Source organism: Lepeophtheirus salmonis, chromosome 12 (genome assembly GCF_016086655.4).
Source record: "Lepeophtheirus salmonis chromosome 12, UVic_Lsal_1.4, whole genome shotgun sequence".
Taxonomy (NCBI): Eukaryota; Metazoa; Arthropoda; class Copepoda; order Siphonostomatoida; family Caligidae; genus Lepeophtheirus; species Lepeophtheirus salmonis.
The window spans coordinates 6,680,136-6,694,690 of NC_052142.2; the positions used below are offsets into that span (position 1 = coordinate 6,680,136).

Genomic DNA, 14,555 nt, shown 5'->3' on the forward strand with positions numbered 1-14,555 from the left:
TTTTTTTCTTCGTTTCGATTTAAAATTTCAATGTAATGTCAAATTCACTTAACAAAATATTATGTTTGGAGTATAAATATAATAATAAAGTTTTAGCAAATAGCAATCAATTGAATCCACAATTGTTTTATTAAATTATCTTTAAAAAATATTATAAACTATATTTATATAACTAGATGTATTTGGCTTTTTTTAAGAAATAATTTCCTTTCAATGTCAAATATTTCGATCTGAATAAAACTTAATCTCAAAAATTATCAAACTGTATCAATACTAGATAATAAAAAAAATTAAGGACATTTAATTGAAATATCTTCACTTTGAATTGAATTAATTTCTTTAAGATTGGCTATTTATACATATTTATATACAATACTGGAAACATAGGAAGGGGAATGACAATAATCTTATAAGAAAATTTAATATTTCTATCAATCTTAGAAACGTATTTTCGAAGGTATTTTTTGAAGATAGTTTTGTAAAAATGGCAAATGGAAAAGGCATAACTAATTTCGAATTTGGAAAATATGATTGTTTATATGTACTCTTGTGGTTTAATACAAGGAGTCTTAATTATACCTATCTTAAATCACAATGTAAAATTCAATTTTGGAATGATTTATTACTTTAAATATATATATATATATACATACTCTTATATATATATATATATATATTTATTTATATTATCATATTTTTTAATAACGTATGTATGTGATAATCGAAGCAGAAAATAGTTTGATTTTTTTCGGGTCAAATATTAAGGACATTAAAATCGAATCAATTTTTTTAACAATTTTGAAACATCTAAGCATGACTATTTAGGCCATATTTATTTATTATTATCTACACTTTTTTTAAACTAACTAACAAATTACACACACAATGAATGTTTCCATATAAGAGTTTTAAGGAAGTAAAATGAGTTAACGTATCCAAAAAATGTTCAAGGTTGAAATATATATATATATAATGTATAAGTAATCAGGTGTGTAGATTATTTGATTTCCTAGGATGGATTAAAATATTTTGTGATGGATTTTCAACATTTGATGCTCCTTTATGATTGTCATCCTTGTGCTTTTTTCTCTTTGATGGAATTAACATCAAAAGGAGAAAAACTAAATATCAGGTAATATATTTTGATTAATTAAAGTTAATATAATGTCTATATATTATTTTAACCAATTAGATAAATGTTTTCAACTAGAATTTAACTTCTTAAATGTTAAAATATACATGTACGATAAATTAATAATAAACAACCTTTCATACATATAAACTCTAAACAGTAGTTGGTTTATCAATACGGTAACCTGTGAGTTATTGAGCATTGAATAATGCTTTAAACTACCTTTAAAACATTCTTTTTATCGTTTATAACAATAAAACAAAATTAAAACAGTTAAAATGTGGTCAAGAAAGAATCTGAAAATCTGATTTAATTTTCTGTCTAACATTGATATCAACACAAGTTCCAAACATAAAAATACTTTACTCCTAAGTTTTTCTATACAATCTAATTAAAATAGATTTAATAGAATATATGATAGTATGGTTAGTTTACTAAATTTCATTTAAAATTTCAAAAAAATTGTCAGATAATTTTAGATATATTGAGTTTAAACGTAAGTTCCATCCTGATTCTCTTTCCCTTTCTTTAAATACTCTAAAGATTGGTTCACTAATGCACTATTCAACGCAAATGTTTTTCCTTTTTTAATTGTTATTCCTCTTGCCTACTTTATTCATGGGTTATTTTATAAGTTGTCGTGGTATTAACTTAACCGTCTTAGTAATGTTTTTTTTTTTTTGTTTTCTTTTCGATGTTTATTACATGACGTTATATTCAATTGCCTAATAATTATATGGTTCGAACTTCTGATTAAATGTTTACTAATTCGAACATTAAGCCGTTTTAATTCCGATACGTGTTTCATTTTTTTGTATGAAGGAGCTATTGCAGTAAAGATAGACTGAAGTATAATAATATTTAAGAGGGTGATATTATCTGTGCTTAATCCATTCAGTTAAGAATCAACTCTAATATGTTGATAGTATGTCGGAGTCAAACAAGGACTTAAACTTATAACTCTGTAAGAAATCATCAGTGATTATTTTCGTCTTTGCGCACTAGTGTTTTTTTTTATAATTATATGTTGAAAATATAAGAATAATGATTATTGCTTTGCAAAATATAAAACATATATTCAAGTAGAAACTACAAATCCAGGGCCACTTCCAAAATAATAAAATTTATATCTATGCACATGACACTCCACAAAATACTCTCCAAGTCAACAATGACACTAGCCTAATAAATATATAAGAATATAACGCGTCTCTTGTTGAAACTCCCTGCTTGGATGATAACCATGTATACCAGAAAGTCGAACCATCCCCAAATATTGAACTAATATCGAGAAAATTTAACTGGCAAAGAAAATATATGAAACTAGTACTAATGTACAACCATAAACATGGTAAAATACAAATTAATATCCTGATATGGCGGGAGGAGGGAGATGAAGGAATATTAGAGCCCAATTTGTCACTATTCTTGTACTGGAGAACTGTAAATAATAACAACGAAGAAAAGAGAAGAAAAAACAGATCTTGTGGTAGAAAGCTAGCAATCAAACTCTCGTCCTTACATTTAATTATCGACTAATATGTAAGGACACTGTTTTTGTAAATATAGTTTTGTTGATATATTTTGTAATCTTGGATATTATATCAAGGGATTTATCATCTTTTGTAAATAATAAACTTTTGTAGTAAGAAAACTGTGCATACATAAAGACTAAACGGTCCAGCCAACAAATAGGCAATCATTAATTATATCTAAAATCATTCATTGCTTATATTTTAATATGTCATATTTAAAAGTTATGAAATGGTTTTTTATATGGATGGTAATTTTTTTATGCATTTGTTCGGGACATTTACCTGTAAAAGAGAAAATGCAATAAAGATATATACATGTGCTACTTGCTCATCATTTTCTGCAACATCCTCTTCTGCTTTTTCCTTTCCTTTCAGTTACAAAATTTAAAAAAAATGAAAGGTTCCCTTAAAAGTTCCAGACAACTTTTAAGACATGGATTACGTATTAAAAGGAAAATAATATAATTTATTTTTTTTGCGTAGTTTGCATTAGTTATCATAACATTCCTTCTTCTTTTCTAATACTTAATAAAATATTATCAAAACAAAAGAGAATCATAATCACCAAACTTCTTACATTGAAACTACTTCATGGGCAAAGGAGGAATAAATAAAAGGATTTAGCACTTTTTAGTGAAAACAGTTGGTGTTATAAGCTTTAGTCATAAATATATATACATCAAATTAATTACTGGTAAGACAATAAGGATGGTTTAGAGGGATGGTTTTCGCAGAACATCTGGATATATGGACCTGAGCCCACTCATAGTTCCATTTATATAATATATGTTTATGACATTGGTATAAACATGATGTTCAGGGATCTCATCTCTTTCGAAAAGCTTATTGTAGCTTACTCGTTGAATATCGTCTCATTTAATGGAGGTCTCATTCAATGTGCAGATATCATTTAACGTCCAAATCTGTGACTTCAAAATCCATTCGGTCTACTCTATAGATTGTATGAAATCATTGCATACTTCTGTAAGATCATGTTTAATATAGATGAACATATATATATATATATATCATATATATATATATAGCTCTTTCATTGAAATCCCTTCCAAAGTGTATTCTATTTTGCCTCTTAATATTCTTAAAACAAACTTTTATTGATTTGACTCCTAAATAAATAAATTTAGAAGGTTATTTTCTTTTTTGTAATTTTAGACACTTCGTCTTCATTTATAATTTTATTATTATTTATGAGTGTCTTCTGTCAATCGAAAAGAAGCCTAAGACGATCCTGGAGAATGAAATTTAATGTGATCCTCTTTTCTATATACTTATATCGGCAACGAAATTACGTCAAAATGCTACCCGCTCCATGTTTATCTGATTTTCATGATTATTTAAAGAAATACCTCCTTCCATATTTTGATGTATTATGTCAATTGTGGAGTTGGAGTAACAAATCATGTCGATCATTCACAGAACTTAATGAGCTTCACCAATAAAAGAAGATAATTGGACAACCTCAGAAATTATTATTTTCGTTCCTAACAAAATCAATTCATAAATGAAGCCCGAGGATATACTTCACCTCCAAACGAACATTTGGGTTCACAGTTAAGTTAAAAAAAATAAATCTTGAAAAACTTTAGAGTAGATAGTAGAAATCGTTCACTTCTAAATTCCAATAGCTTCTTTTTAATGAAGATATGTATGATTTATAATATATCTTTTCAAGCCAACTTTTCTCCTCCTTAATCGAAGGCTCTCTGATGATCGGAAATGAATTAGCTTTATACAAGATCCATAGATTTACTTTTCTATTATATAATTCGATCCTTTTTTGAAGTTAAAATTTCTCAACTTCTCTAACTATTTGAAGATCAAATTTTTACGTGATGTCCAGTTTAATAGTGTTACTCTGTGTTTGGCCCACTCGACCTCTAAATCTTGGCGTATCATTTAATCTCGAGCTTTGGTGTAAGACATCGAATCCACTAACCAATTGGTGGTATTTCCGCTTTATTTTTGTTGACTGCAAGCCCAGACTTTATCTCAAACTTTTCGAATCATTTTAAGAGAAGTTTGTATGAAGTTGCTTCTCCGATTAAGCCCCTACAATAAGAGTCAAATCGTCTGCATGCAGTTCAATTAATTTCCTACTGGATGGTAGTTGAATACCAAATCCACAATATTTTCTTTTGATAATCTTAATGAGTTTTTCAATTGCTGCAACGAAAAGCAAAGCTGTCTGCAATTTCTCTTTAATTCAATTGATTTACTCTCCACCCCACTTATATATATTGTTGAGGCTCAATTAGAAAGTAGGCTTTAATTAGGTTCTAAGATTTCTTAAGCAAGATTGTCTTAATAGTATTATAATAAAAACGTGCTTGTTAGAGTTGAATACTTCTGAAAAACCCATAGCTATGACAGCACTATACATATGACGTTCATTTACAGATTGCAATGCCGCTGGAATGTTCCATGAAACAGCAGTAATTCTTCCCCCACAAAGAAAACATCTTTCTGAGGGACCGTATTTTATGTTTAAAATTGGCTCAATTTACTCCCCTGAAACTCCTTCAACAATAGTTTTATGATTTATTACGCACTGTTATGGGCCTCCAATTACGGATGTCCGTTCTGTTACTTTTTTTTTTAAAATAAGAGCAATTCTTCCCTTAGTCAACGCACTTGGAAGACGACCTTGCTTCTCCAGAAAATTCTCAAAAAACTTTAATTATGGCAGATTTCATTCTTTGCTATGGCATAAGCTTTTCCAAATATTGCATGATACCTACTTGCTTTATCAGGTTTAAAGTTTTTGTCTATAAAATTTCCAATATTGTCTTCTGAGAAGATTATGTGCCTTTCTTTGCATGTGGGAAGTTTTTTCTATCCCTCTTGGAATATTTTGAAAATACTCATGAAAATGGTTCAAGATGTTCGCTTTCCTTATCAGTCTCTTTCCATCAACCATTATTAACTTAACCCCTGTTTTAAAGGACCAAATTTTCTTCCCAACTTTTCAAACCGAAGATTGGAGTTCCTTTCTGTTTAATTTTCTTATTCTTCTCTTCATCAATTATCATAAATCCTAAAAGTATTGATTGTATCTGCTGTAAATACCCTGACAAAAGGAAAACCTTCTCTTAGAATAACATTTAGGTTATCATTGAATTTTCTGCTTTTTTCTTTTTTTTCTTTTGGGGAACTTTATGGTAGTCATTTGAATAAGTTGCAAGGGCATCCTATAAGCAGATAATGAGGTACAAAAATTAATTTACTATACGCCTACACTGAAGACTTTTTTAAAAATCTTCATCCTTTAAGATCCAGCGAGGCATTTTGAAATTTTTTTCACTTTATAGTCACGCTTGAAATCCCATTAAACGGTCTTGTGATCAAATGAGGGCTCTGAGAAGTATTTTTCACGCGTTGTTTTATTAATAAAACTTGATGAAGGCAAACTAGATTTGTGCTTTAAATCTTATTTCCTGTTCTCCATGAATTCTTTTCATCCGGTAAAATTTTCCTAAATGAATCATCCATATTCTTCTCCAAAATTAATTTGTGTAAAATTTTGAAGTTTGGACTACTAATCATACTTAAATTTACATATGTATTGGAAACAGTAGGGAATGGGTAAGGATACCCCTTATGGGAATAAATAATAGCTTGAAGAAAATAAATTGGCTCTCTTTCACTTAAATTATATGCGTTGATAAAAAAGAATTATGATGTTGCTGAAGTAATTAAGATATTAATGGTATAAATAGTTGCAATTACAAAGTCGTCAATACAGAAAAAACCTGTTTCCACTACATAGCAGCTATTCAGAGAAACTGTTCTCTTTTGATCTCTGTGCACAATTTCAGAAATTTGGGGAATCACTGACCAATAACAGTAATTTTTTTTTGAACATTTTTTTGCTACTACGATTATGATAATTGTAAATTAGCCTCGAAAAATTGCAGGAACAATTTAACGATCGTTTCCAAGATTTCAACGTGATGAAACCACGAATTGCACTTTTCAAACCCCCTCTCGCCTGTGGAGCTGCAGCTCGAACTCTGCAAGCTGCAGTCAGGCCCATTTTTCAAACAAACCACAACAAGAGGGTAATATTATACTATAGTTTTTTTCTGTGTAATATCCTTTGTTATGCTAATGCCAATGGTATTTATACATTCAATATACATAATACATAAAATATAGGTGATGGAAAACAAAATTTATAAAATAAATTTTCAAATTAATGGAGGTACAACTTTATAATAATACAGACCAAATTTGTGCATTTTACATGAGAAGATAAACAAAAAGAAGTTGTGTTGTATGTATAACTTATCCATTTATGTTAAGTAAATGATAGAAATTACTTCCAAAAATATCTCTTTTAAAATTTTTCTATAATTTATTCCCTTGAACTCATTATGCGTAGGTTTGCGATACGGTTGTTCCAAGAAATAAAATATATATCATGTATATAGACTTCAAAGAAGATTCCTATGCCAGATGGAGTAAAGGAAATACTATTTTGTTTACATATACTTAATCAGTGCAACTCCATCTGACCTAATATAGGAACATTTAAAAAAATGATATACAACTGTATCATTTATAATATTTTATCAAATAAAATATAAAATAAAAGTATTCAACGTTATAATATATATACATATATTAAAAAATAATAATTAAACTGATTTTTTTAAGATAAATAAATCCCTTCACACCCAGAAGGACATCAGTGCCACATAATTTTCACAGCAAACGGGATAATATAGAATCTTTTCATCCAGTAAAATAATTTTATTTTGATTCTATTGACTAAAAAAGATACACACTCAACAAAAAATAATTTAAGATACATTATGGGTTTGAAACGTATAAAGATAGCCATTGATTTGGTTATCTAAGTAATGCACGTTGGGATTTAAAAAAATCAGATGTAAGTTGTGTCATATTTTAGCACACATTAGGAAAATGCATAAATAGGTGATGTGTTCTTGGTAATATACAAATTAATTCCAAAAACAATAAAAATTTAAGAGATTACTAATATTACTGAAATTAAGGATAAAATATTTATTAAATTACACCTTATTAAGACTTCCCACGTTGTTATTGCTAAATATTTAAATTTTTTGCATATATATAATAAGTGAGTTATATTCCCATATTTCAGATACATAAAAAAGAACAATCTTGGTTTTTTATTTTTGTTATGTAATTATTATCATCATTATATCAAAAAATATTGGACATCTATACACACAGAAAAAACATTATTATTATTGAATATTTATCAATATATATTATTTAAATAGGTATAAATCATGAACCAATAATATTTATTTTATTTTTATATTATTTTCTAGAAATGTTCTATCAAATCGATATTCGACAGTTGAATTTTCTAAGTAAGCAATTGCCTTATTTGTAGAAATTATTGTCAAAAAATGGAGCTCATTAATATTGCCAAAATAAAAATAATAATTGTATTCTTTATTGTACACCGTAAAATAGTTTATGATAATTCAATAATCAATATTAAACTACTTATAACAAAATAATCCATTATTCTTTTTTGTAATATAAATTTTGATTATTGAAATTTCCTTTAGAGTTTTTTTAAAACAAAATTGACCTTATTTAAACAATATATTTTAATATCATTATATTTGAATGATAACTACATTTACATATTTTTATTTACTAAAAATGTTAATCATTAACCTAAGATATATAATGAAAAAGGTCATTCTTATAATTATTTAACTACATTGACTGTCGTTCTACAACCTAGCCAGATGATTTCCCTTATTTGTTTCGCAACAATATAGATTAAATTAAGAATTAAAAATATCGATAATCATAATCTAAAGCATTGAAAGATATCTCTGCAAAAATGTATTGATATATGTATATTATGATTTGACGGGGTGCCATGACAAGGCGGAAAAAAACTTATGGTAATAATATTTTAAGACCCTTGTTAACATCAGTTGCCTGTTACAATATATATATATATACAATAATGAAAATCCAGTGTAGAATGGGTATATTAAAAAAACGAAAATCAACATGGAAACCTTAAAAAATTTAAGGAAAGTGTGAAACAAGATCAGCTAAAATCAGCTGTGCAAGGGAAGAGGGGGATAAGAAAATCATGAAAGACATTAGCCAGAATTACTCCAATATCGATCCCCAATTCTACTCTGATGCCAACAAGGTATTTCAATTATAACACTGCACCAAATCCTCAGGATTACCCACCGTCTTTTATGAACACACACAAATGTTTAATCAGTTTTTGAATGCAATTGAATCCATTTACGAGAGGATGTTCACTACTCAGGAATTAAATAATAATAACAACTGCTAAGGAAAAGAAAATTCATTCTTCAGTTTACCAATTTCAAAAAACAGGGCAGTTAAAAAATTCACTGTATTTACATCACCGTGATTTATATATATATATATATGGGGGGGGGGGAGGAGGATAGAAAGAAAATGAATTATTGCTATGAAGAGGAAAAACCTTTTACATTTAGAATAGAATAAATGTTGACGAAATATTATTGTTATATATAGATCCATATATACGAGTATTTATTATATTTTGCATCTTTAAAACAATTTGCACTAAAAATAGCCCAGAATTCTTCCTTTGGAGGGAGATGTTCATAAAAGAAAATATTACTACCCACTGGAATATTTTTTTTTTAAATCAAAAATTATTGTGATCACCCTAACTATTTCAAAAATGTTTTGGGAGAGGGCAGCTAAGCTGTCATGAAGTTTCATTAAATTAGGTGCAAGCATCTATGAATTGGAGGACCTAAACAGAAAATCCAATATGTATCTAACAATAATATTTTTCCTATGTCGATCCTCAACTCTACTGCTACAAGTCCAACAAGGATTTACACTTATTACTCATCAACAATACTCCCTGTCATTCATGAGTAAACCCGTTCGTGATTATACTTTATATTTATATACTATCTCTTCAAGAGTAAAATATATTTATTCAGGTAGCAACTACAAAAATCCGGGCCCTCAACCATTATAGTATTATTTTCATCTAAGGAGATGTTAACAATACGATGATAAATTGAAGAATGAACAGAGGAGAAAAAAGAGTACATCCACCAGTAGTTTTTTCTTTCCCAATTCCTAAATTATATTTTTTTTTTTCATGAAACACTATTCTAATTATCATACAATTTATAAGGATATAATGATAAATATTGTTCTTACTCTATAAGTTTGCCTAATATATCAAAGGGCAATGTAATATTTTTCTTAGCTTATATATTTAAATTACTGATTTTTCTTTTTTATAGTGCATGTTTTATTAATTATGTCCAGTAATGATCACTAGTATGTTGTTCTAATCTTATTCCTAATTAACTAAATTTACCATTGTAGTATTTTGAAGTTATACAATTAAGAATAAATGCACACGAAAGATATAAATTTAAAAAAAATACGACAATTGAATCTTAATCAAGATATCAGTCTACAACAGGCGGAGTTTACAATAGGCCGAAGCGAATAGGTCCCCCGACCCTCATAATTTATTAAATGAACATGTATATATTTATATACTTAGTTTGTGAATAAATACAATTTGGTAACCCTAAAATAAATTTCACACTTTTTGCTCCCAAGTATAAATTTCACACTATTTGCTCCCAATTATAAATTTCGAGCTCCACTTAAGTCTACTATAGTATAAGAAGTAAATATAAGATTGAAGATTAATAATTCCTGGGAAAAACAATTTTTTCCTTCCAATAATCCCAAAAGTCACTAAGTAGCAATATTATTCGAATTACACACTACGGCAATATACATGATTATCATTAAGGAATACGAGTAATAATCGTACAAAAAAACTAGTTAATTTAACTGTATGACAAGAAAAATACTAAATTTATCATTAAGAAATTAGTAAAGCTTAGAGAGTAAGAGTATTTATCATAATAAATTGTGTTATACACGTAATATGCATATATCAATATATTCCATAATATTTTTGGCGAATTGTATTCTCACAAAATTTGAGATATGGAATTTTTGGGATCATTAGAGTTGTCAAAAAGAAAGATTTTAGATGTGTATAGAGATAGGACGGGTATTGGATATTGATCTAAAGTACCCAGATCAGGTATAAGTAAACCAGTATTATTGAAAGAGATCTGACACCCAACCCGGCTTCCAGTACTCAAACTTTTACGGATCCCAAAAAAATCCAAAGGACTATGCGGATCTTAAAAAGCTGGTATTATTGCTTAATACTTAATCCTAGTTTTAATAAATCTATTATATATTTAGAAGGTAGCATTTCTGTCTAATTTTGGTTTCGAGTCTAGATTTGAAAGTTTGGGTACCTGAAATTTACTCAAATTTTTACGACTAATGGTCTGAACAGACCTACATTCGAGAAAATCTTGATAGTTCCTATCTTTAGTTTGTAAAGAAATCATAATCTTAATTATTTCAAAAACGATTAGTTAGAATCAGAACGACTCATCTGAGGGTGATGCTTGAACCTTAAAAAAAGGAGCTGATTTTATGTTTATGTCTCCCTAAATATGCATATGTAATATAAGAAACCCAATAACAAGATTTTTGAGTGTTATACGGTCGCCAGAAATACTTCTTTTTCAATAACTCTGGTGAAACTACGTTAGCTACAAAGATTTAATTTAACAGGTCTCACTTTTAGGGATAAGCTAACATACAATGTATTTTTTCTTCAGCTGTTTCTATCAGCTGACTCTTTTCTGATTTGGAGCAACTGACTCTGCGTACTATGAATTTTGTAGAACATTAATATATATTTCGCAGTATTCTGAATAAGCAATATCACATTTACATAAATTTTCTAAGATTATGTTTCATAACAATTGATAGAGTTCAAGCCTTTTTTTAATTATTTTTTTAACTAAAGCATCTTCTCTGATAATTCGAAATAATTATTCTCTCTTCAAAGAGCTTTTCCTATGGCATAAAAATTTAAAAAATTTTTTTGTAACGTTTTGTAAGTTGTAAATTTTCCTACAAATCTTAAGCTGGGTTACCACCATAGAGAATGAAATTCCTAGAGTTGACACTACAGACAAATGATTTAGCAAAGATATCAACCGAAAAAAGGTTTATAATATAACTTGTTTTTCTTACATTAATTTATGGCAATTCCAACTAAATAAATTATATGAAACTTTGATTGACTCTAATGGTATAATAAGAAGCTTATGTTGAAATTTTACAACACCTTAATACACATAGATAAATAATAAAAATAAAAACTTGATATAAGAGTTTAATTTGTTTCTAGACCGGAGTACGCAGATAAAAGCAATGTCTCTCAAAAGAAATGTTAAAAAAAATATATTTGAAGTGTCTCTCCGTTCTGTCGCCAACTCTCAACGATCACTTATCTTAATAAACATTCGTATGTTGTGACACTCGTATTTGAAAATATTACAGTAACTTTGTTTTATCCTTTGCGATAGCTGAAGTTAATTACTGCCGACTGAAGTTTTTATTCTACTAGACCCTTACTGCCACACTGCCAATCGAAATCCCTTTGTCGTTTCTATACATTTATTTCTCTATATTTACCACATCTAACATACGTGTACAGGTGATACGTGTAAAAAAAAAAATTATTTTCAAAGTTTTTGCATATTTTAATCTTCAAAACCTCAACAAAACTTCAATTCAAAATGAAGAAGTGTTGTGATTTAAAATGTGTATTGTGGGTAGGAGTAAAAATACCACAATAAATTAAATTTTCGAAGCTCGAAAATGACAAAGGTGGCATTTTCTTTACCCCAAAACAAGATACATTTTAAAACCCACAATTTTTTTTATGGAGGAATTGTTGACGTTTGAAGATGCCATTATGAAAAATTCTTAGAAACGCATGCTAGATGTGATAAGCAGGGACGTTTGCAGGACTATAATTTATCGCCTGCATGTGCCCAGATAACACACCTTTATTAGCGTTATGAAGGTTGATAGGTTTAACTCGTATTAGTTGTCTTTACCTGTAAACAATTACCTAATAATATTGAAGAATAATTTTAAAATTGGGAAGAATCGGAAAATAAAAACTGATTTTCTGACCTTTCTTTTGTATTCTTCGTTTAAAGAAAGGTTGATAGATATAACAAAAATAACGTTATGCCTTATTAACTATTTTACTTATTAGTGTATTCATTCAAAAATTACAGAATAGGAATGATTTTTCTTTCTTTTAGTTATAATTTTTATTTAAGCCCTGATTTATTACGTTTTTAGATAATAAAAATCTAAAAATGTGAGGCTATGTCAAAAGTTCGTTATTTAATTCTAAAGCAAAGAATTTATATATATTCTTTGTTCTATAGCCGTTTGTCATAAAAAAAGCCTTTAAGAAAAATAATAAAAGAAGCGAAGGAAAAATCGTTCAAAAGAGTGATTCGCGTAAACCACTTTTATGTAAAAAAAAAAATAAAAAAAAAAATATGGGTTAATAGAATAATTGTCAAGCTAGTAAGTGGAACGAGAGCGCAAATTCGATTATAATTTCAAACTTCTCATTAATCGAGAAATCTTTTTGTGTCAATTTATTATTATAGTTCTTCATATTTGTGCATTTTAATGTTCGTTATAATAAGTAATATTTTATATATTCTACTTCTAAGAAATGTACTCATTTTCTTATAATTGTAGTAAATATAGATGTAATTGTGTTATATATATGTTAAGAAAAGTTTTAATTGTTACTTAGTATTTCAATAATTTTATATTATTTTTCTAAATATATTGGTATATTTACTAAGTCCTAATAAGCATTTTTTCATTTAATCTATTTCTTATAAAATCATTTGCATGAACTTTTTTAAATTATACGTAAGCTTGATGCTTTTTATTGATTAGAAAATGCATGTATTTAACTATAGTGCCATAGGCATGGTTCCTTTTAGAAAAAATAATTTTAAAGATACCTATTATATCAAATATACTAAAGGATTAATTTTTTATAATGAAGGTAATGGAACGCGAATGCTATTCTTGTCGAAAACGTGAATCTAGTTCATCTAATAACTCAGTCACTCCCTCTAAGATGAGGGGGCTGTCAAATATTGATCATCAAGAGGATAACCAGATTCAGACTGGATGCAGCAACTATCTTAACAATGATGGAACACTGCAAATAACTGATGTTATTTCCCCTTCATTTTATGTTTGGAATAATCAACAAACCGTGGGTCACTGATCTTTTTCATTTTACTTTGGATTATAAGTAAATAACCCCTTCTCAAATTAAGACACGAGCTTTCGGGTTAAAGTAATAGTAATAATACGTGGCAAACCTAATTGTGGTTGCTCAAAAAGATTGTCTTCTTAGCCCATGTGAACATTTAACTTTATGTTTTTCTATAGAAAAAGTAATACGGTGCATTACTTAATATACTATTAATATCGAATTTTCTCCTATGCATCAGTATATTATAAGCTTTATACTAATAATTATGATATTAAACAATTTTATGCATTCAGAACATTATAAATATAGTAAATGTTGCGCCATGAAATTCAGTTCGGATGTTGCTAATACATTTTATCATTTGTTACGAAGTATAAAAAGTTATGATTACTATTTATGATAATTAATAAAAATACATTTTCTCATCTAATTTGTTTCTTGCTTTATTTTGCAATATATACTAAACTTATTCATCATACTATTTTTTCTTTCGTACAGTTATGCCATGGCACAATGTTTGCTACAAGGCGTAATCAACGAGTAATGTCCTCATCAAACTATCTCGTCTCCATTGGAGATATAAATTTCTAATGTTTATAATAATGAAAATCATACAAGGAAAAAAAAATGCAAACTATTCTTATGCATAAAAGAT

At 28.0% G+C, this 14,555-nt stretch overlaps 1 protein-coding gene across 14 annotated transcripts in view; it reads left to right on the forward strand.

Moving 5' to 3' along the window:
• Camta (Calmodulin-binding transcription activator) overlaps positions 1-14,330 on the forward strand; it is a 77,288-nt gene extending 62,958 nt beyond the window's left edge. For 3 of the 14 annotated variants that reach the window (XM_040722072.2, XM_071891931.1, XM_071891936.1), the window contains 3 exons: positions 1,014-1,132; positions 8,010-8,051; positions 13,682-14,330. In XM_040722072.2, coding sequence (XP_040578006.1) covers positions 1,014-1,132; positions 8,010-8,051; positions 13,682-13,685 — 165 coding nt within the window. In that variant the 3' untranslated portion in view covers positions 13,686-14,330. Of the gene's footprint in view, positions 1-996; positions 1,133-6,602; positions 6,747-8,009; positions 8,052-13,681 lie in introns of all 14 variants that reach the window. The other 11 variants (XM_040722071.2, XM_071891930.1, XM_071891935.1 and 8 more) reach the window with 6 other exon arrangements.
• The last annotated feature ends 225 nt before the right edge of the window (positions 14,331-14,555 follow it).